This window comes from Ictidomys tridecemlineatus, chromosome 2, assembly GCF_052094955.1.
Source record: "Ictidomys tridecemlineatus isolate mIctTri1 chromosome 2, mIctTri1.hap1, whole genome shotgun sequence".
Classification (NCBI taxonomy): Eukaryota; Metazoa; Chordata; class Mammalia; order Rodentia; family Sciuridae; genus Ictidomys; species Ictidomys tridecemlineatus.
In genome coordinates this window covers 34,535,781-34,560,984 of record NC_135478.1, presented here as the reverse complement: position 1 = coordinate 34,560,984, position 25,204 = coordinate 34,535,781, and the positions used below count along the sequence as shown (strand labels likewise).

General features: G+C 31.6%; 1 protein-coding gene across 3 annotated transcripts in view; it reads right to left on the bottom strand.

Moving 5' to 3' along the window:
• The window catches only part of Top2b (DNA topoisomerase II beta), a 64,656-nt gene that overhangs the window by 25,372 nt on the left and 14,080 nt on the right, over positions 1 to 25,204 (bottom strand). For 2 of the 3 annotated variants that reach the window (XM_078038284.1, XM_078038282.1), the window contains exons 2-16: positions 17,380 to 17,550; positions 16,226 to 16,316; positions 14,841 to 14,904; positions 11,078 to 11,223; positions 10,216 to 10,313; positions 9,452 to 9,664; positions 6,571 to 6,744; positions 4,296 to 4,397; positions 4,078 to 4,215; positions 3,394 to 3,532; positions 2,885 to 3,042; positions 2,570 to 2,695; positions 1,565 to 1,675; positions 1,377 to 1,482; positions 427 to 536 (exon numbers count right to left, since the gene is read on the bottom strand). In XM_078038284.1, coding sequence (XP_077894410.1) covers positions 427 to 536; positions 1,377 to 1,482; positions 1,565 to 1,675; positions 2,570 to 2,695; positions 2,885 to 3,042; positions 3,394 to 3,532; positions 4,078 to 4,215; positions 4,296 to 4,397; positions 6,571 to 6,744; positions 9,452 to 9,664; positions 10,216 to 10,313; positions 11,078 to 11,223; positions 14,841 to 14,904; positions 16,226 to 16,316; positions 17,380 to 17,550 — 1,947 coding nt within the window. The remainder of the gene's footprint in view (positions 1 to 426; positions 537 to 1,376; positions 1,483 to 1,564; positions 1,676 to 2,569; positions 2,696 to 2,884; positions 3,043 to 3,393; positions 3,533 to 4,077; positions 4,216 to 4,295; positions 4,398 to 6,570; positions 6,745 to 9,451; positions 9,665 to 10,215; positions 10,314 to 11,077; positions 11,224 to 14,840; positions 14,905 to 16,225; positions 16,317 to 17,379; positions 17,551 to 25,204) is intronic. The other variant, XM_078038283.1, reaches the window with a different exon arrangement.

Sequence of the window (25,204 nt, the reverse complement as noted above, 5' to 3'; positions counted from 1 at the left end):
ACACATTAAAAATAAAATTAATTGTAGGGGCTGGGGATATAGCTCAGTTGGTAGAGTGCTTGCCTCACATGCACAAGGCCCTGGGTTCAATCCCCAGGACCAATAAATAAATAGATAGATAGATAGATAGATAAAATTAACTGTAAAAAATTAACTGTAAAATTTATATTCACAAACAGCAAATAGTTAATTATTAACCTCAGGAAAATTAAAGGTATTTTCTAATGCTTTTGACAAAAATAACCCTGAACTTAGTCTATTAAGGAATTATGAATGACAGGCATAATCTGCAGAAAAAGACTAAAAGTTCACTCTCTGAGCACTAAAATTTTAAAAGAAACTTATCACAGCAAACCAGGATTGGGAGGAAATATACATCAGGTAGGGGATGGTTAACGTAAGAATTTTAAAAATTAACTTAATTACCAAGGTAATGGCAGCATCATCTTCAGGACCAGCATATCTAAACAAAATGCGATGCCTTTCCATATCAGCAAAATATTCCTTTGCCTCTTTAGCCGTACTGGTACCCAATCCTGTACAATTTAAAAAGTGAGTTGCACACATCAATAACTATTAAAACTACTGAATGAATGAAAAGCTGATAGGAAAAATTATTTAAAATAAAGTGGCAACACCCACACCACAGATCAATCTTAATAGACAAAAAAAGACAAACTAGATACTACATGCCTCCTTACAAAAGTATATAATGCTATCTAGCAAATGTTCTGGGGTTGGTTTGTTTTATTTTGATGGTGCTGGGGGCAGAAAACATGCTACATATTAAACTACAGATATATAATAGTCACAATCCAGAACAAACAGTTTAACTATCTTAATAAATAAATAACAAGGAAAACTATGAAAAGAGAAATAATATATTCAGCGGTTAAAGAGACTTATCAACCAAATATACTATGTTTGGATATTAACAAAAAGAAAACAATATATATGTGTATATATGTAGATATATAGATATATCTCAATCATATATATTATATGTAATACATATTACTCATGATTGTACTACAAACTTATATTTTTATGTTGCTATTTATATATTAATATAATTATGAGGAATTTTAACATGACTAGATTTTTAAATATGGTATTTAAAACTAATGGGGTGGTGTGAAGAGAGGTTTAAATAAAACAAGACTGACCAAAGAAATAGTAATTGTTAAAGTACATGAGGGTTTCATTATACTACTTTATATTTTTACAGAATTTTCTATGACAATTTTTTAAAAATCAGCAGTAACCGTTTTTGAAATCTAAGAGAAACTTTCAAAGTTTTTTTTTATATTTCTGTTATAAAAATAAATTTATGTCAGGATTCACTTCACAAAACTTAAATATTTTAAAACACAAACCTTTGTAGTACTTTATTTTCCAGGCTTTCTGGTTCTCTATATGTTTTTTCCACTCATCAAATTCAGGAATACTGTAGAAGGAAAGTTCCTGCTTATTTTTGCTTGCCTTAAATTAATTAAAAGAAAAAAAAATTAGTGTTGCTGCTCATTAAGACAACAGTATAAAAATGTAATAATGTAAATAGTACCTTTACAATAGGAGTAATGAACTCTTCAAGAAAACCATGCTTCAAAAGTGATGGCCAGTTGTGATGGATGAAATTAATAAGCAGACCCTTTATGTGAGAACCATCTTGATCCTGAAGTTAAAAAAAAAAAGTAAAACTTCCTATAACAATTTTATGAATTGTTAACTACTTATATAGCCAAATTTAAAAACATATGAAGGCAGCAAAGAGACAAAGTTCCATTCAAAATTTTAGAACTGCATTTTATAAAACATTAGATCACCACAGTAAAAAAAATATTTCTTAAAATGCGAATAAAGAATATAACTAGTAATACACTGAATTTTCCTGTTATTATAAAATATAATTATGTCCGTTATTTTTTATTTCACTAAAAATTATTTTAAGGATGAAAAATATGTAAAACGTGGTTATAATGCTACTTCATTGCACAATGGAAGAGGAAATCCAAGGAGCATAGGCATAAGTCTTCACATGACCAAAAAATTATAAATATTCTGCTTAAAAATGTATAGCAGCTTTGTCAGTTGTCATTTTTTCTACTGATGCTTTTACCAAGAGTATACAAAAGAAAAACATTTAAATGCGTATGAAATTCTTTCAATTTGTTAGTTCTGTCTTGATTACTGCCATTTTACTATTAAAATCCTCCTGATTTTTATGAATGCAATCAAATATCAATATTAACCATTAATCTTTCCTACTTGTAGTTTCCATCATTTCATTTCTACTCATGTGTAGGCTTAGTCACTATAATATAATACTATATCTACTCTGCTCAAATTTACTGCATTTAAAAATATTTTTAAATAACCAAGATCAGTACCCAAATATTAAATAATATAATTTGTGCTCAACACAAATATTTCTATTACAAAATGTGTTTTCTCCTCTTTGATGTACAATTACTTTCACTTACATTAACTTGGAACAAGTACCATGAAACATTTATCAAAAGGTCAACCTGAACATATTAATTTTAAGTAGGTGATGACTTAAACCAACCTGATCAGTCATAATCATAATCTTTCCATAACGTAAGGTTTTCAGAGATTCTGCATCATCATAACTTTTCTTGTATTGTAAACCAACTATTTTAATAATATTGTTTATTTCTGCATTTTCCATGATCTGTGCAAAAAGAAAAATCACTGGAAGTATTTCAAAAGCATTAAAATACACACAAAAAATTACCAGAATTTACATTTTAAAGTTCAACAATTTAAGTAAAGTATTAAAAATGTCCTAAATGTGTGAAGATTTTACACACACACACACACACACACACACACACACACACACACTCACTCACACACGTACCTGTTTATGAGAAGCTTCTCGTACATTAAGAATTTTACCCCTGAGTGGAAAGACTCCATATCTGTCTCGTCCAATCACACCTAATCCAGACACAGCCAAGGATTTGGCAGAGTCTCCCTCTGTTAATATGAGTGTACACTCCAGAGAATGTTTGCCACCTAAGAAAAATTAAAAACTAAGTATACTCTGAATTCCTCATTTTACAGATCAAAAAAAATGAAGACATAAAAATTACTGCTCACAATGATAGTGAAAGACTGTAAGAGTCATCCCATATTATGCTCAGTACAGTTTAAGTTTTAAATAAATTTCTATCCCCTAAAATGTAGTAATGATAGCATATGTGGCAATTTCAATAATGCCACATTATACTCTCAACAGAAAACAGAGTCTAAAAAAAAATTTCTTGAACTGGATAAATTAAAAATAATTTTTATTATTTATTATTTTATTTTAATTTTAATTACATTTAAATCAAGATCTTTATGAAAAAATAATCTGAATCTTACCAGCATCATTAGCATCATCCAGTTTGGGAATACCTTTGATTTTACTATATTTTACTGATGAACATTTCTTATTCAGCTGAGTTTGAGCCTTAAATTTCACCCAATTCAGGATACTTTCTACAATACCACAATTAGAGGCCTAAAAAAAGAAGATAAAATAGATTATAAGAAGCTAACAGTATTATAAGACTCAGTTGCAAATCAAAGATTGACTTATACCCTCATCTTATTTTCAAAAAATTAAGGTAACCCAATAAATATGTACAAAGTAAAATAAAATTTTCACGTATGTAGAAAATAGTACATTTTATGTTATGCATTTTACTACAATAAGAATACTTGTACATTAAAATCACTAGATGAAATTGAAATCAGAGTAGAAAAGATAAAAACTGGAGCCCCAAAAGGATCTGTACACTTGTTAAAAGGGAAATCTGAGCTTTTCAATGACCAGTTCAAAGTTAAAAACACAATTACATAATTCCTTAATTTAGTTCTTGGAAAAACAATCAATGGTTTGATGAAACACTGAAGTCTCTGTTTGAAATTATCAGAATTAAGCATATTAATTTGTGGTGTAAACATGACTATATTCACAGTTAATACAATAAGACAAAGTAATCACAAATAGGATAAATCAAGAAAACAACTTCCACCTTGAAATATAATACAAGTTTTACTCACTGCTTTAAAAAATTTTTCTGATAGCTGACATTTGGACCCAAAACTTTTGGGCTGTAAAGTCATGTTTTCCTTAGTCTGAGAATCAAAAGTTGGATTTTCAATAAGACAATTGATAAAAACCCATATATGGTTTTTCACCTGTGAAAAACAGAAAAAGAAGTCAACATTAAAACTAAAATTATTTAAAAATTCAGCAAAATATATAAAGCATCACTTACTTGAAATGGTTTCACTGATACACCTGCTTTGTTCTTTTTCTTAACTACTTCAATCAGTTTACCAACAACTTGATCTACTACATAATCCACATGCCGTCCGCCCTAAAGAGGAAAAAAAAAAAAAGACGACAGAATCCCAAATCTTTTATAATTAAGGTAGCCAACAACTTCCAGTGATTTCATTTTTCTAGAGAAGTAATATAAGTCTCAGAATAACAATGTCAAAAATTTTTAATTAGATATTTTTGGCAACAGTACCAATAAACCAAGGCCAGTTCAAGAGGGGGGCCTTCTATACTTTAGACCAACCAGCTACAAATTGGGAGTTCCCATGACTTATTCATGTTTGATAATTTGCTAGAATGGCTCATAGAACTCAGAAACACATTTTAGCTTCATTTGGCAGTTTATTTAAAAATATATAACTCATGAATAGCCAATAAAAAGGTACATGGGGCAAGGTATGGGGGCAGTAGGTGGTGGGTACATCCTCTCCAGATGCCACCCTCCCAACACTTCAATATAGACACCATCCTGGGATCTCTCAGAACCCCATTGTTTAGAAGCTTTCATCATATAGGTATAATCTTAAACTCAATCTCCAGTCCCTCTCCCCTCCCTAGAAATCAAAAGAGCTAGGGTTTCTAATTAATGTTGTTATTTCAGGCGACTAGCCCTGTCTATGCATCTACCACATGCTGAAATATTAAAAAGACATTCCTATAACCCAACATATTTAGGAACTTTGTGTTAGGAACAGGGACAAAGATCAAATGTTAGAACAAAAAAGTTAACTCCTATCATCCCTACTACTCAGGAAATTACAAATTTTAAGGAGCTCTGTGTCAGAATCAGAGACAAGAATCAAAATGTGTATTTCTTATTATTCTATGCAACTATATAAAACTCTACATAGCCAACTCTATTATGCAGTGGAAATAACACAGTAGGGGCTGGTAGTGTATCTCAGTGGTAGAATTTTTGCCTAACATATAAGAACCTGGGATCCATCCCAGCACTGCCAAAAAAGTTTAAAAATAAGACATGAAAGTGATAATGAAAACGTATATGGTTGGTGGTAATAAGACACATGATTTAAGCCTAGGAATTGGGGCAACCATTGATTGTTATAAATGTAATGGGAGAACTGATAACTAACACAGATTGTTTTTAATCGGCACCCAGTTATAAAGATTCACAAACCATGACTCCTTTCTTAGCTAGGGACAGTCATATGATCCAGTTCTAGCAAGTGAAACGTTAGCAGAGATCCACTAAGTGAGTTTTCTAAAAACCCTATTGTATTTCCAACCAATAGAGAGATTTGGCTCAACTCCATTTTCATCTCCCTAGAACTTAGAAGTGAGGCATAGGGGTACAGCTAGCATCTTGAGGGTATGAAAATAAAATCACATGCTAAAGGTGACAGAAAAGAAACCAGAAGGAACACAGGTCCCTGATGATGTTGCCGTGACACATTAGCAGCCTAAGACTGCCTATTCCTAGTCCCTAGTTATCAAGAAAAAATAAAACCTTTACATGTTAAACTCACAGTTTAAGTAAATTTCTATTAATCATAAATGACTCAATTTCTGCTGACTACAAAAAATGATTCTATTAAAAAATTATACATTAAAAGAAATTAAAAATTTTTTATTCAAACAAGAGTAACAAATCACTGCCTTAAACTATTCCAGGATATATGCTTGTATTGCCCAGAAATTTATTATAGTCAATGAATAATGTGTGTGTATATATATATATATATATATATATATATATATATTTTTTTTTTTTTTTTTTTTTTTTTTTTGGTGGAAGTGAAACTGGAGATTGAACCTAGGGCCTCACACATGCTTGAGCAAGGGCTCTACCACTGAGCTACACCCGGCACACTAAGTGCTTTTATATGAGAACAATGTCTTTTGATTCCAAAATTCAAAAGCCTACAGAACAAACTTCTTAGAGTGACAAATAACATGTTCCATAATCTGACCTCTCCAAAAATTTATCTATTATTCTATAATATACCCTAAACTCAGAACACAGAAAAGGAATGTTATTCTAACTTTCATAAATAACTATAAATACTAAGCATATAAATAATTCTCAATGGATAGTTAAATAAATTGTAATATATCTATTGTATAAATAAGCTTTCACTTTTATAAGTCAATTTTCTCTAAGAAAAAACGGACTTAGTATCTTTTGTTTTGTTGTTTTTAATGCAGCATTGTTTACAAATGACCTTGAAACAAAGAATTTGCATACTTACTTTTGTAGTTGCAATACTATTTACAAAGCTGATTTGCTGGAATCCTTTCTCACTCAATGTGAGACAAACATCCCACCTTTCATTTGCAAGTTCATGAATAACTTTCAGGGCTACCCCAGTTTCATCCAATTTGTCTTTCACATAAAGGTCTACATAACTTCGAAATCCATTTACCTATTAATTTAAAAAAACAAAGATAATAAACAATACTATATTGGCACCGCAAACAGGTGAATGCCATTCGGTACTTTTCATCTTTTCATTTCTTCTCATTTACAATAACTAACCCCACAGGTCCAAAACTTCATGACTTTTCCCTAATCTATTTCTTTATCCCTGATCTTTAAAAATTATTTATTTCTCTGTGTACTTGATAAAGAGGATAAGGGATGGGTAAATTATTATAAAATTTGTCATAATTTAGTTCTTAAAATGACAGAGATTTCCGGTAAGTTCAGACATAAAGAGCTGAAACAGAAGCCATTTCTGACCTTATAAGAAAACAGATTATCAAATAAATTAATTTTTCACAAACCCATCAAAGAATTTAGATCATAGTTTGGAGAAAGACGTGAGTCTATAGAAAACCACAAAATCTAAGTACTTACTTACTTGGGATAGAAGTTTAGTAAACCAATTGGAAGTTTAAACTAGGATTTTTAACTAACAATCCAGAAGATTAGACTAATAAGTATAGGAAGCTTCTGAAGGCTATAGTCATAAGGAGTTCTTATTACTTTGCAAGGTTTTCTTCCGGGAATCTCACCAACTTCTCATAGGAAAGATCAAAAAGAATCAAAAGAATGATTCCCCCATGGTGCTGCCCAAGGACAGAGCACAGCAGCCAATGGGAAAGCTACCCAGACCTATCTTCCTTACCAAAACAAAAAAAAACAACATATTCCTTATTCTGCAGGGCAGGGGTCCCAAAGGACACAGACTGAAATCACTGATGGATACCTGCTGCAACTGGGTAAAATAAATGGAAGACAGAAGAAAAGTTTTTACTATGGAGAATGAGTATTTCTGAAACTTAATTTGTGAGATACAGGCTCACTGTATACACTCCAAATACTGGGATTTTAACCAGGCATTAGAGAATTCCTCCCCCCATAATTACTCCCATGCTAATAAGCCTCCAATAATAAGAGGTTTCAGCTAGAAAAGCTAGAAGAGACAAACAGCCTCTGAGGCGAAGCCCAAAGAAAAAAACCCAAGGCCAAGGGGAAAGACAAAAATAAAGAAGAATTTGAACGTCCCTGGAAAAAACTTCAAACACAGCTTCAACTTCTGGATAGATTAACATAAATCCCATACTAAAATCTATTTAGTATCTACTGCCCTACACAACATAACTGATTTTCAACAAAAATATCAGGCATATGAAAAGGTAGGAAAAAGTCTAAAAAGAAAGCCATCATCAGAATCAATTCTCAGAAACATTGCAAATGTTTTAACAAGTATCAGATAGGGCATTTAAAATAATTGTGATTAGTATGTTAATGGTCTCTAGTGCAAAAGGTAGAAAACATGCAACTTCAGCAGAGAAGGAAATAAGAAAGAACCAAATGGAAATGCTAAATATCCAATATGTGGTAAAAGATATAAAGAACATCTTTGACAGGCTTGTCAGTACAATTGACACAATGAAACAACAACAACAAAAAATAATCAATGAACTTGAAGATAGTGCAAAAGGAAGAGAACTGAAATACAAAGAGAAAACAGATGGAATAAAACAAGGAAACTATCTAAGAGGTTGGGATAATACAAACAATAAAATTTAGACATAATATACTAGAAGGAAAAGAAAGGTCAGAAGAAATATTTGAAGAAATGGCTAAAATTTTTCAAAATTAGTGATAGACAACAGGGCTTTGTCAACCCACAATTCTATATCCAGTGAAAATATCTTTTGAGAGTGAAAAAATACTTTCTCAAACAAAATTCATCGCCACCTATTCCACAAGAAACATTATAGGGAAATCTTCATACAGAAGGAATATGACTAAGATCAGAAACTGAAATTAGATATGGTGGTGCATGCATGTCTATAGTTCCAACTACTTAGGAGGCTGAGACAGGAAGACTGCTTGAAACCAGGAGTACCAGGAAAGCCCCAGCAACGTGCAAGACCCTGTCTCTCTTCCTCTCCCTCTCTTTCTCTCTCTCTCTCTCTCTCTCTCTCTCTCTCTCTCTCTCTCTCTCTCTCTCACACACACACACACACACACACACAGATTAGAAACTGAAATCTACTCTAAGAATGAGAACACTGGAAACTGAATAAATGTAAAATATAATCTTTTATTGTATTTTTAATTGCTCTAAAAGAAAATTGCTTAAAGCAATAACAATGTCACTAATTTTTTTTTTGCCATTACATTTTCAAATATTTCTTCTGCTGCATTCTCTTTCTTCTCTGTCTCATGTTTACATCCTATGGAAAAGTGAAATCTATGATGAGAATGACTCAAGGAAGGAATGAAGAACCTGGGTTTATACTGTCCTTTCACTAAATATAAAGTAATGCTTAAAGGTGGGCTCAAAACCATTCAGACAAGTATGTTTACTATAAATCCTATGGAAATGACTAAAAAGGTCTCTAAAAGTACAAGTAAGTAAATAGAAAAAATAAAAACACAGCATTTTAAAAATACTCATAACCAGAAGACACAATTGGAAGACTAAGCAACAAAGAACAAATTAAAGGAACATAAATCAGCAACATGACAGAATTTAATCCACATAAATCAATAATCACTTTAATCGTCTATAAACACACAAGTTAAAAGAAAGATTATCAAATTAGATTTAAAATGCAATCTCCAACTATATTCTAAAATAATACATTGTTATATTTTAAATAGAAGACACTTACAGGCAATTTCTTTCCATTAAACATGACCTTGACCCCTTTACATGAACCAGCCAAATCATATGCTCTTCTAGTCATAAGGGCCACAATATCCTTGTCAAGTTTTTCCATCTTAAATTTAGACAGATCTGGTTGGAATGTTATGCATGTGTAATCTTCACCATCAAAATGTTTAATTTTGGCTTCAGAAGTCTTCATCATATTATTCATCCATGTCTTTAAAAGAAAAAATACTCAAATATTTCTATGATGCTTTTACATTTTATAATACATTCATTTACCAACTATTTCCAACCCTACAACAAATCAAACAAATCCTTGAAACTAATATTAGAGATTTAAAAAATGTTACTATTATAACAATGTTGAGAATATTAAATTAAAAACATGATGATTTTTCTGACAAAATTAAATAAGGTTACATAAACTTTCAAACTATTTTTAATGATCTGCCAAAACTTTTCAAATGTAAATTTGAAGATTCAATGAGGAATTTTCAACCATGCTAAGTGGCTGCATTTAAATAAGTCTATAATATTTGGGACATTTTTACTAACACTTGACAAGGTTAAAGAAATCTCTTAAATAAAGCATTTTGCTTTAAGAGAATAATAGAAAGATCAGCTTATATAAAATCTCCCAGGCATTCTGGTGTCTCTTTACTTTTGTGACTTACTTAATGCTTAAAAAAAAAAAAAGAAAAAAATGTTACATAGGTATCAGCAAAACAATAAAATTTTTAAATAAAATCCACATTTCTATCATACCTGTTTAAAACTATGCTTGTATTCTTTGCAAGCCGTTTCTACCGTAAATTTTGTACTGAAAATATTACAAAGTTTTGCACCATAACCATTACGACCACCTGTTAAATTAAATGTAAAATATTTAGTGAAAATTATTTTAAAGAAACTTTGCTAATTATCTACCACAGGACAGAATCTAATGAAAAACAATTCTTATTGTATCTTATCAGTTATTGATTGAATATTTTTAGTGTATTTTTTTCACTTAATGAGAACATTAAAATTTAGCATACACAATAGTATAATTAAGACAGATTATCTTTACTATTTGAAAACAATTAAGCTTGGTATTTCCTACAACACAGTAGATCTAGGTTAAGTATGACACCAGAACTTTCAATCAAAATCCCTTTTCTACCATCTAGGAACTATCAACCTACTTGAGCAACATAAATAAGAAAACATTTGTTTGATCCCTTTCTACTTTATTTACAGAGTCTAGCCTTTTAATTTTGACCCTCTTAAGAAAAACAGTTTAAAAGTAATTTAATACTCCCAGACACTGGCTTATATAATAACAAATTTATATATACAAGTATCATAATAGTCTTGTCTAACTTAAAATTCAAATTGTCAAATTACAGTTCAAGCAATTCTAACTTAAGTTAATGTATTACCAGACTTTTTAAATGTTTTTGACAAAACTATATGACCAAGACAATAGTATATGATAGTATTTTATAAATGTTAATTCTGAAAAGGATTTTCTCACAACAATACTACACAGGTTTCCTTTCTTGTAATACTTTACATAAAAATAGAAAGGTATCAGATTGTGTTAAGAAAACAGTATTTCTCAATCAAAATGCCATTCAGACTTTACCTGTAACTTTTTTCTCATCATCATCATAATTGCTGGATGTTAAAAGTTGTCCAAAAATTAAAGCAGGAACATAAACTTTCTCTACTTTGTGTTCCACTACTGGAATGCCTTTCCCATTATTCCAAATGCTTATAATGTTTGACTCACTGTAAATAAACAACCAAGTTTAGAGCTTAAAATTAAACATACATTAATTTCCTTAAAAAGTAATGTTATCCTGAATAAATCTTACTATCTGCAAGCCTGATGCCAGTCATTACCAACTTAGCCACTGACTTATCTCAAGAAAATACTTGCTAAGGATACAAATTTCAATCCCTGAATCATAACTCAAACTAGAATCACTAAGATCTATAAAGTAATACTACAAAATTTCTCAGAAAAAGTAATTCTTCTCAACCTCCCAGAAAAGAATAAAAGAAATAACACTTTTACAAGAAATCAACTATAGGCTGGGTACAGTGGCACACACCTACAATCCCAGCAGCTACAGAGATTGAGGCAGGAGGATTTCGAGTTCAAAGCCACCCTCGCAAAAGTGAGGCACTAAGCAACTCAGTGAGACCCTGTCTCTAAACAAAATACAAAATAGGGCTGGGATGCGGCTCAGTGGTTAAACACCCCTGAGTTCAGTCTCTGATACAAAAAACAAAAAAAAAAAAATCAGCGATAGTTTTCATTAAATTAGCCAGAGAAAATGGTTCAATTAAATAAACAGCATAAGAGCACTCTGTTCCATTTGAATTGTTTTAAAATGAATTATTAAATTAGAAAAACTTAAGCAAAAATTATGAATGAAATGAAATTCATCTTAATAAAAATAACATTATTTCTATAATATATGTAGTTAAAAATGACTTTATAGGAGGAAATTCACAAAAGTCAAAATGTTAGTTAAAATTCAAAAATAAAAGAATCTGCAGCTTGTCACAAAATGCATACTGTAATGGTTTGTAATATGAGGTGGCCCCCAAAAGCTCACATGTGAGACAAGGCAAGAGGGTTCAGTGGGGAAATGATTAGGTTGTCAGAGCCTTAAAGTAATAATCAGTGAGTTAATCCCTGATAGAATTAATTTAGTGGTAACTGAAGGCAGGTGGGTTGTGACTGGAGGAGGTAGGCCATTGGGGGGCATGGCTTTGGGGTATATATTGTATCTGGCAAGTGGAATTTCTCCCTCTTTGCTTTCTGATCATCATGTAAGATGCTTCCTTCAGCCACACTCTTCCACAACAATATTTTTGCCTCACCTCAAGCCCCTAAGTATTGGAGCCAGCCTTTTATGGACCAAGAGCTCTGAAACCATGAGCCCTTGAACAAACTTTTCCTCCTCTACAGTTGTTCTGGTTGGGTCCTTTAATCACAGCAGTGAAAAAGCCGACTCAAACATATAGTTACCCATTTTAGGTAAACATAAAATTCAGGGCAGAGATTCAATAACTTCCCATCAATGATTTATAAATAACAACAACAGAAATTTAAAAAGGAGAGGTGTCTCCGCCCTTTTTTACTTGGAGTAGCTAATTTTATTTTATATTAAAATAAAAAAATTTTCCAGAAGAGGTAATTAAAAATGAGGTGGTAATAAGAAGAAAAAAAACCTTAAGTCTCATTGCCATTAAGAACCAAATAAATTTAGTTATGATTTTTGTTTCACTGTTATGCCCACTCAAAAATGTTTGTTGAGAATTTAAAACATAATGATAAAAGTACCAGTTACAGAGAAGCACTCTTTGTATAGAATATGTAATAAACTGATAAGCACCAAACAGCCTTATCCAATCTACAGAGTTGTATTATCTCTCGCTTCTTTTTCATTTTGTTATAAGATTCTTAATCCATTTTGTAAATTCAGTATTGTTCAATTAATGTGGCTAGATCAAAATAAAAGAATTTAATTGGAAAGCAGTATGGAGATTCCTCAGAAAACTGGCAATGGAACCACCATTTGACCCAGCTATCCCACATCCTTGGTTTATACCCAAAGGACTTAAAATTAGCATACCATAGTGACACAGCCACATCAATGTTTAACAGCTTAATTCACAATAGCTAGACTATGAAACCAACCTAGGCGTCCCTCAATAGATGAAAAGCATAAAGAAAATGTGGTACATATACTCAATGGAATATTACTCAGCTTTAAAGAAGAGTGAAATTATGGTATTTGCCAGTAAATGGTTGGAGTCGGAGAATATCATGCTAAGCAAAATAAGCCAATACCACAAAACCAAAGGCTAAATGTTTTCTCTAATATGTGGATGCTAATTCACAATAAAGCAGGGGGTGGGGTGGGTGGGCACTACGGAAGGATAGTGTTACCTTAGATTAGGTAGAGGGAAGTGATGAGGGATGTGGGGATATGAAAGATAGAATAAAGTAGACATTGTTACTGTATATATATATATGTGACCACATGACAAATATGATTCTGCAACATGTTCATTCAGAAAAATAAGAAATTATATCCCATCTATGTATGCTATATTAAAGTACATAACTGTATTCTACTTTCATGTTTAACTAATTAAAACAAAAATTTTTTTAAAAGAATGTATTTAAGCAAAGTCCTCAGGTGTCTATCAGAATATTTTAATTTTGAATTTTAAAAAAGGTTAAAAGATATTAACTATTCAATATCTATTATATCCTACTAGCTCACCTAAAACATAATATATGATCAAAGGTATTGTATTTAACTGACAATTTCCTAAATAAGGAAGAAATCTTAATGGATAAAATTTCCTTAAAACAGTCTTAAACTTCTGTAAAACTTTTAAACATACTATACATCTAATCATATCAGTTCTCAAGAATATTTTCACTATAGAGGGATGGGGTTGTGGCTCACTGGTAGAGTACTTGCCTAGCATGCATGAGGCACTGAGTTTGATCCTCAGCACCACATAAAAATGTAAAATAAACATATTGTGTCCACCTAAAACTTAAAAATAAATATTTTTTTAAAAAGAATAGTTTCACTATAGAAATAAACCAAATAAAAAAAAAGAATAAAAAAAGACCTTCAGTAAGATAGTCATGTGGTAACATTTTTATATAAGATACAGTTAATTTCATGATATTACCAGATATAGTTTTGCTATATCATTAACCTGAACAATATCATCTGGAATTAAATTACAGACAGTAAAGCTATACCTAAATTGTTAACTGTTAATAAATTGTTAATTCTTCATGTTTATTAAAGAAAATTCTTAAAGCCATGTTAGATTTCCAATGAAATTAAAAGAAAGACTAGCTAGGAGGCATACAGGTAAAACAGAATAAACAAAAGAACTATGTTTATAATGTAAAACTATGATTATTTTATATCTATTCACCCTTCAAAAAAGCCAACATAAAAATCTGGTATATATTCTGAAAATCAACAGCACCTAATTTGTTAAACCATATCATACATAATGGAAAAATCTAAAGGCTGGTCATAAAACTTAACTCATAATGTACCTGGAATAGCATTAATAGCACTTAGCCTTAAGTCCTGAAGGGCAGAAAGAAAAGATAGTGATTACTTTTGCAGCTAAAATGAGACTATCAAAGAGAAATGGTCTCCAATGGCTCCCATAGGGAAGAAATATGAGGAGAAAGGTTATAAATGACAGGGAAAAAAAAGATAAAAACCACAAAGTCTGAAGCAAAAGAGAAGCAAAAATGTACTAAATATGTACATTATGCATTTGAGCACTATTCATAAATAGTGCTCAACAACTAAGCATAAAATCTTAACTTGAAATATACTTACGGATCAATAGAAACCTTAATGCAGGTCATATTCTTATCCCTCTGCTTATTGTCAGCAGCATTAACTACAAAATTAAACATATCAATGATAATAAAATTTACAGTTATATAAACAAATATATGAACACAACTGTATGTGTATCACTACTTAATATAAACATCTAAATGGTAATAGTTAATGCAAATTATCATTAACTTCTAAAAAAATCTTGATTTCTAAGTAAGATTTGTAGTTTCTATCACACCAAATGAATTTCATGTTTTGTACCACACATACATGCGCGCACACACACACACACACAAAGGGAGGATCTGTTTTAGTGATATGTAAAAACAAATAAGAGCAAAAACATCTGCACTTAACAACCTACATCAGGCAAAAAATAAAAATTTGGTTAATTATATTTTATCTTATTTACAAATAATTACTTTCTCTTAATCTCCTTCAATAAACTAGTGATTTTATATGCAGATAGAACTGAAACCAACCAGTTATTTTTTAATTAAAGTCTTCAACACCCTTAGGAATCAAAATGCTAAATCTTACTCACTATAGCTAATGATAAAAATATTTTTGCTTTCATTAATTACTGCCTCAAGAAAATATAAACACAAGTTAGTTGTCAAGTTGAACTTTAAACACTGAAGGAATGTGTTCTTGACGAACACTTCGTAATAAACCTAAAATAGTAAAACTAAATGGACAGTCAGGAGACAAATGTGGAAGTACAAAATGTAACCAGTCTTACTCTCCTTTTCCCAAGGACTAACAGAAAGAAGCTCAGAGAGATCCACACAACCCCAAGATCTGAGAAACCTTAAGTTGTACTAATGAGCAGGCAGAATAATTTCTTGACTAAAGTTTAAGGTTAAAACCATTTCAAAGTATAAGCATTCCTAAGGAGTCAATTATGTGGTCAAACTTCACTCTTAATCATGTGATTTGGAAAAGACACACCATTTAGAACATAGGCTACTAAACTTGACTGCCCAACAAAAATACTCAATTTGTTGGTGAAAAACCCAATTTAAACGTTCCACTTCCAACTCCCAGAATCCACCAAGATCAGGCCCTGTAATTTCCATATTTAACACGTAACTGTAATGTTAGCAAACCCCAGATGACTACATATATAGGAGCATAAACCAACTATGGGGATTACAAATACAACACAATCATTTTACAGATGAACAAAAACTGAAATCCAAACATACGAAGTATAGCAATATGAAAATACTGGTAGTGGTATAAATTTTCTGGAGAACATTTATATTCAGCATAAAAGTGAGAGATATAACTTTAAATTTTATACTATAAACATAGCTTTATATACACAGGAATATTATGATATTAATAGATGCATTACATCTCAAGCAAGTACTCACCCAAAATTTCATCAAAGATCTTATATAAACCTGGAACAAAGGTAACCTCTCTGCAATTCATCCCTACATCTTCATCGTACACCCACATTAACTGCATTGAGAGAAATGCAAACACACCTTTTTACTTCATAAGTTCTTAACATCAATTTTACATTGTATAAATCCACATTCTGTCATTTACTCTATATAAATGGTTAGGTTTTCAAAATAAAGGAAAATATACAATTTCAGGTGTAAATCAAGTTCACTATGCATGTGGAATTCAACCTCAAAATTGAGAAATTGTTCATTTTTTACACATCTATATTCTTATTCATACATAAAATCAGCTTTAATATAAGGCACAAGGACAGGGGACATAGTTCAGTGGGAAAGCTCCATGCATGCATGGAGCCTTGGGTTCCATCCCCAAAACAAACAAACAAACAAAAAGCAACAATAACTATGATGATTCTAGTTTCTCTGTTCAGTGATTCTAATTCTAACCATTCCTATAAAAGATGATAACCCCCAGATCAAATTCCCAAAATCTGGCAATTTACTTGTCTTTTTCTTTAAGGCACCAAGAATCATTAGAAACAGTAGTTAAGCAAAATAGAAAAGTATAAAGAAATATTTACTTTACATTTTTACTTTATGCTCTATATTTTTCTATAGTACAGGAAGCACTGAGTGAAATAATATGAACAAAGCATGACTTTGAACTCAAGAGTCTTATCTTAGAGCCCAGTTCTGAGAGATCTGAGCAAGTTAGTTTAATTTATTGAAGTTTCTCTTTCCTCAACTATAAAGATAAAAATATTTACTTCCCCAAATTGTTAGAATCAAACAAATAATATACGTAGGACAAGTGCATAATGAGCACTAAATAACACTCCCTGGATAAGTTCTAGAAGGTACTACCATTAAAGTAAACCACAGCAAGAACTTATAAACCTTTTAAAAGTTCACATGGCACCATTTTACTCTACACTTCCTTCTTCTGATAGTTTTTATTTTCAGGAGAAAAACAAACCCTAGATCTCTCTCCTTATTTACTCATGATCATGAAGATATGAAATTGTGGATTTAAAAAGCCCATTAAATCAGAATAGTTTGATCACTATTAAAAAGTAGATAGAAGTACATATTTCCTGATATCAACAAGTAATTACCTGTGTTAATGGCTCCACTGAACCAATATATGTATCAGGACGAAGGAGAATGTGTTCAAGTTGTGTCTTTTTTTGATACACTCTCTCAACAGACAGCTTCTTTGAAGAATCATTTTTGTTTGCAGTTTCTGACTCCTCTTTTTTTGCAGCATTGTTCTGATCAAAAAGAGTCTAAAATTAACCAAAAAATCATATTTAAATAACCTACCAAGGGGTAAGCTAAAATGTGTATGGACACATGAAATGGTTTTCTTTTTTTATTATTTAAAATGGAAAATTTTTTCAAAATCACTGATGTTTGAGATGTTGTATTCTTTAGAACACAAATCCATCTAGTTCTAATTTTGTTTTTTAAATACAACTTGAAGTGGCAGTTTTGACTGAGCCCAGAATGTGGGTACACATAGTCATCAGAATTACTAGGATAGCCTCCATTTATTCAACTAAGAATACAAACATTACCCAGTTCTGCAAGATAGCAAGTTATGGGGCTGGGGCTGTAACCCAGTGGCAGAGCACTAGCCTAGCACGTGTAAGGCCCTGGATTCAACCCTCAGTACCACATAAAGATAAATAAAATAAAGGCATGCTGCCATCTACAACTAAAAAAAAAAAAAAAAAATTTAAAGATAGCAAGTTAATTTTTGTATTCTTAAAATTTCTCAAGAAATGTGAGCTTGACAGGTCAGGTTACAATGACTAAATCTGGGTGGCTACAGGAGTCCCAAAAGCTTTCAGATGTAGGTGCCCTGCCATTAAGTTAAAGTCTCTAGTAAAATGTAGATAAAAAATAACCTATGCAAATATTAACCTAAGTAGTTAATAAACACTTGATATGGCAGAAATAACATGGTTTATAAAATCCTTGAATGTCACACTTTTATAGATTATGCCACCATCAGCTCTGGGCGCCTCAACCCTGAGACACCCTATGATTTCAGTTTCTCTTCTAGTTCTAAGGAAACAGATTCTAATGCTAACAATTCCTATAGCAGATGAGGATCCACAAATCAAATTCCTAAGACTAAAGATTTTCCAGTAAAGAACATTCTCCTTCTGGAATTCCCTAATACTAACAAATATGTCATTCCACAGAAAGGAGGATATTATGACAGCCTGTATTTTTAGGGTCAGAAAACTCAAGCACAATGAGAACTGACATATTCTCATAAGCCTTTGAACTTCAGTAGAAAAAATACAAGATAAAGAACGGTAGGTAGATTTTGCATATTTAAACAATCAGTATACAACCTGAATCCAATTCCTAGACATAAACATACCATCATATCCAAAGTTATTATTTTTAAGATGTCATTATATATTTTCTTTTTTTGAGAGAGAGAGAAAATTTTTGATTTTTTTTTTTTAGTTTTCGGCAGACAACATCTTTGTTTGTATGTGGTGCTGAGGATCGAACCCGGTCCCTATACATGCCAGGCAAGTGCAGCGCGCTAGCGCTTGAGCCACATCCCCAGCCCAAGATGTCATTATATATTTTCAAAAATAAAAATGCATTATCTTTGACTCAAACACTAAAGAAGTTCAAACATTGACTATAATTTCCTAATGCCATAAATTTTATATTATTTAATAATATTTCAAAATAAGGGTATTATAATTAATTTTATCATATTTTATACCATACTCTTACATATTCTTTCATTTATACACCTACCCATTAATACTGCTGACATCATTTAACATCTTTGGACAAAAAAAAATAATTGTTCATAGTTTATTACTGTCAAGAGTTAAATGATGAACTAGGTAGCCAGAATATGAAATGTATGTTTAAATAGTCTTCAAGTTTCTAATTGTACTCCCGGCTTTTATGACATAAGTTTGTAAATTTATAAAAAATAAATTTAACAATAAAAGCACTTGATTTTTAAAATGGCTCTTCAGAATAGCTAAAACAAAAATCACAATGACTAAGATCACTCTTTTTAAAAAAATATATATTTTTTAGTTATAGTTGGACACAGTACCTTTATTTATTAATTTATATGTGGTGCTAAGGATTGATCCCAATGCCTTGCACTTGCTAGGCAAGTGCTCTGCCACTGAGTCACAACCCCAGCCCATAAGATCACACTCTTTTAAGAAAGTACTAACGATGAAGATGACAGGAACTATGGAATCTAAGTTGAGTAACTTTCTACCATTTGAACTTAGAACTACATAAAAGGGCTGGGAATGTGGCTCAGTGGTTAAGTGCCCCTGGGTTCAATCCCCGGAGCCCTCCCTCCCACAAAAAGGAATTACATTTCTAAGTTTTCAATTATTGGCATAAAGGTTAGGGACAAGCCAGGCACAACTATAATCACAGAGACTAGGGAGGCCGAGACAGGAGGATTGTTAAATTCAAGGCCAACCTCAGCAACATAGAGATACCATCTGTCTCAAAAAAAAAAAGGTCTGGGAATGTAGCTCTGTGTTAAAGTACCCCTTGGTTAGACCCCAGTAGCTTATATTCCCTCCCCCACCCCCCCAAAAAACAAAAACAACAAGGTTTGAGACATACAATAACCATAAGTGAAAGCTTTCTTATCCAGGATACTCCTCCAAAACAAACTCATCATAACAAAATATTTTCAAGATTAATCCAACCAGAGGCTCATTTCTATGTAATTTGGATTTTCACATTTTGCCTTAATGAGGTACAGTGAAGTGACACATGGGGATGGACAATAGGGATAAAGCCCTACCTCATTCTGTTATCAACAATTTACCACTTTTCCCATGTCTTCCTTTATTCTTTTTAATTGGTACATTAAAATTATATTAATGAGATTTATTAGGCTATATTCCTATAAGCACAGAATACAATTTGCTCAAATCTCCTTCCCCACATCAGAAAACATGTCAGCAAGATAGCAGAGTAGGGAAGCCCAAGACCTTCTTCCTCATGTAAACATGGATTAAACAATATATGAACTACTTGTCTTTGTGAGAATCCAGAAACCACTTAAGAGGTCCTGTGAATACAAAGCCACATTAAAGACCATGATGATCCACCCTTATCAGCAATGCAAGACTGAGAAGAAACCTCCAACTCCTTCTCCTGTGGCAAGAAAGAAGTGGAATGTACAGGCAATGAAAGGGTAAGAGGAGTACTACCTTAGAGACTGGTTTCATCTTTACCTAAATCTAAGGAACAGCATGCTGGGTTGTGAGCCACTGAGAACAAAAGGAGTGATTTGGTGTAGCACCAGAATCTACAGTACCAAAACCAGACACGAGGTGGAGCCCCAGTTCTGTGGTTTATTGACAGCCTATGCAAGAAAGCACAGTATGACTTACAGACACCAGGGAGTGCTCCTGAGTAAATACAGGCAAACTTTCATCTAAAAGGTTATGTGCACAGGCCCAGAGAAGACATGTCCAGAAATGGTTTGCATGGTCTCCAGATTCTCTAAATAAAATAATTTAAGATAGTGAATATCCCAACACAATGAAAACAGACTGCAAAAAGTAGAGAAGTAGCTGAGTTCTTCAATGCTAAAGTTCCAACAGAAAATAACAAGACATACAAAGAAACAGAAAAATACAACCTATTCAAATGAACAAATTAAAGCTCCAGAAACTGATCACTAAAAGATTGGAGACACATGAATTACTAGAAAAGGAATACAAAATAACTGTCATATGGATGTTCAACAAATTAAATGAGCAGATAGACAACTCAAGAAAAAAATTAGCAAAAGAATGCATAAACAAAATAGTAAAATCAACAAAGATTTAAAAACTATTTAAAAAGTCAAATGTTATTTTTAAAACTTAAAAATATTATACCTGAACTGAAAATACAGAAATACTTGACAACAGACTTGACCAGGCAAATGGCAAAAACAAAATCAGAACATTTGAAGATAGGAATTTGAAAGCCAGAGGAGGAAAAAAAGAATAAAGAAAAATGAACAGAGCCTACAGGACTTACAGGCCACCATCAAAAAATATACACATTACAAAAGAATAGAGAAATGGGTAAAGAACCTATTTGAAGAAGTAATGGCAGACAGCTTTTCAAATGTGAGCAGAGAAATGTACATATAAATTCAAGAAGCTCAAAGAATTCAAACAAGGATAAAGCTAAGGAGACCTATACTGAGACACATCATAATATAACTGTTAAAAGTCACAAAGAGAGAATCTTCAAAGCAGTAACAGAAAAGTAAATCATCATGTACAAGAGAGTTTCTATTAGGTTATCAGCCAAGTACTCAGCAGAAATCTCGTAGTTTTAGAAGGGAGTGAGACAATATATTCAATGTGCTAAAAGATAAAAATTGCCAAGCAAGTATATCTAGCAAAACTGCCCTTCAAAAAAAATGAAAGAGGAATTAAGACTTTTCCAGATAAAACAAATGGGAGGGAATTCATCTCTAGATTTGGGTCTTCCAAGTTGAGGTTAGTTTGAAATTAACTGCTATCCCTAAGATGTTTGATGTAATTGCAATGATAACCATAAAGAAAATATCTATACAATATACATAAAAGAAATGAGAAAGTAATTAATACATATCATTATAAAGAAAAATCAATGAAAAAAGAAGGCAGTAAGGGAAGAAAGACAAAAACTACAAGACATTTAGAGTAGAACAAATGGCAATAATAAGTGCTTCCATATCAATAATTACTTTTTAAATATTAATGAATTAATTGCCCCAGTTAAAACTTGGCCAACTTGATACAAACATCCAACCATATGCTGTTTACAAGAGACTCACTTTGGGTCTAAGAACGATATAAGGTATAAAACGCTATAAGGTCTAAAAACGTATAAGGATGGAAGAAGATATTCCATGCACAGGAATCCATTTTGTTTACATTAGACAAAATAGATCTTAAAACAAAAACTGTCACAAGAGACAAAGACAAAAGATAATAGTTATAAAAACACATGTTTCTAACATTAGTGTACCCAAATACATGAAACAAAAATTGATGGAACTAAAGGGAGAAACTGACGGCAAAACAATAATGGTAAGAAACCTCAATACCCTGGCTTCAGTTATGTATGGAACAACCCGATGGAGGATCAATAAGGAAACAGGACTTGAACAACCCCTACAGACCAATCAGACCTGACAGACATATAAAATACTCCACTCAACAACAGAATACACTCTTCTCCAGTGCACACAGAACATCCTCTTAACATGGACAACAAGCTAGGCCACAAAATAAGTATAACAAATTTAATATTAAAATCATACAAAGTAACTTTTCCATCTACAATGAAATGAAATAGAAATCAGTAATGAAAGGAAAATAGAAAGCGCATAGATATGTGGAAATTAACGCAGTCTTATTCAAACAATGAGTTAAAGGAGAAATCACAAGGGAATTTTTAAAACATATGAAGGTTAATGAAAATAAAACTTATAGAATGCAACTAAAGCAATACTGCACTTAAAATTAAAAACATCTCAAATAAACAACCTAACATTATACTCAAAGAACCACAAAAAGAAACCAAGTCCAAAATTGTAGAAGGAAATAAGATTACAGAAGAGATAAATGAATAGAAAAATAGGGGAAAAGTCAATAAGAGTTGGCTTTTTTAAAAGATTAAAATTGATGAACACTTAACAAAGCTACATTAAAAAGAGATAGATAACACTCAATTACAATTGAAACAAGAGGGGACATCTCTATTGATGTAATAGGGAAAAAAAGGGATTCTGAGAGATTTATTTTAACAATTATATGCCAATAGATTGGACAACATAGGGGAAATAGAAGTCCTAGAAGACTGAATTATTAAGAAATAAAAAAAAAATCTAAACACACCTAAAGTAAAGAAAATGAAGCAGTCATCAAAACCTTCCAATAAGGAAAAGCCCAGGATCAGATGGCAACACTAGAAAATTCTACCAAGTATTAAAAGAATTAACATCAATCTTCCTCAAACTCTTCCCCAGAATCATTCTATAAGACCAGCATTTCTGATACCAAAACTAGAAAAAGATATAAGAATAACTACAATAACTACACACTGATGGATTTCAATGCAAAAATCCCCAAGAAGATATTAGCAAGCCCAATTCAATAACACATTAAAATAGAATAGGCAGCAAAGGAAACCCCAGACCCTCCTTCCTACAGAATGAGAGAAACTATCAGCAAATTATATAAGGAATTAATATTCAGGATATGTAAAGAATTCTATGACTCAATAACAGAATAAGCAAATTTAAAAGAATAGGTAAAGGGCTTGAATCGACAAGTCTCCAAATACAAATAACCAACAAGCAAATAAATAGAGACTCAACCATAATAAAATATTATCTCACATCTATTAAAACAGTCAATAGAAAATAACAAATGTGAGAATGTGGAGGTATCAGCACTCTTGTGCACTACTAGTGAGAATATAAAATGTTGCAGCCTGATAAGTTCTATAAAAATTAAGAATAGGATCCCCATATGACTTAACCATGGTTTGGGGATATATATCCAAAAGAGCTCAAAGCAGAATCTCAAAGAAGTACTTGCATACCCCACATTCATCACAGCATTATTCACAATAGCCAGGAGATAGAAACAACTCAAATGTCCAATAATGGATAATGGATAAAGTAAATGTGGTATTGGTATGAAGAATAATGGAATATTATGCAGCCTTAACAATAAAATTCTGTTACCTTTTGTATATTGTTGATGTTCATGGATATTATGCCAAGCAAAATAAGCCAGTTATAAAAGGACAAACTGTATGATTCCACTTAGATGAATATCAAAGTCCAAATCACAGAAACCATAAGTAAAAAGGTGGTTAGCAAGGGCTGGAGGAAGTGGTGGCAGAGTTAGTGTTTACGAATAGAGAATTTCAGTTTTGCAAAATAATTTTTTTTTAAAGAGAGAGAGAGAATTTTTTAAATATTTATTTTGTAGTTTTCGGTGGACACAACATGGTTGTTTTATTTTTATGTGGTGCTGAGGGTCGGACCCAGCGCCCCGCACATGCCAGGCAAGAGCGTTATCATTTGAGCCACATCCCCAGCCCCAAAAATTGTTTTAAAGTTGTGTTGTAAAATAATGTAAATATATTTAACACTATTGAACTCTATATTTGGAAATGGTTATGATAATAAATTTTTTACTATAAAAAATAAAAACATCAAATATAGTTTGCATTCTCTAATTTTTATTCACAATTTTATCTATGAAGAATATGTAAAATTATAATATAACTGACAATATACTTAAAATACTTTAAGCCAAAATATTTTTCCTAAAAGACATATGTGACAAGCTGTTGTGGGAAATACAAAGAGGTACCTTTCTATTTAAAGCAACAAAAGTATTAAGGAATACATATTAGTATAATATCATAATAAAATAGATACTTTAAGTTATTTATAGATATCAAATCAACTCTCAATTATGATATTAAAACAATTTCTAAAACGTGATGTAAAGCACTATAAACCTGGATATTTCATTTAGTAAATATTTATAATTGTCATATTAAAAATATTTTTGTAAATTTGAAGCATCTATTGCTATAGCTTTTATATAAATTTACATTAGTAACCAAGTATTTTAAACAGTTTAGCAGTTTATTAAAATTATACTGTTTAGTAAGCAAAATTGCAAAATATATATTTATATAAAATATAAGCCCTTTTTGTTCAGAAAAAAACTATATGTAAATGTATGCCTGCATAGGAAAAAATACCCAAAAGAGTATTAAAACAAACTATCTGTAGAAAGTAGAAATGTGAGCCATTCTTTTTCTTCTTTGATACATGTTTTCTAGTTTTCTCCAATGAATACAAAAAGGATATGCCAAAAGGTTATATTATTCCATATCTGT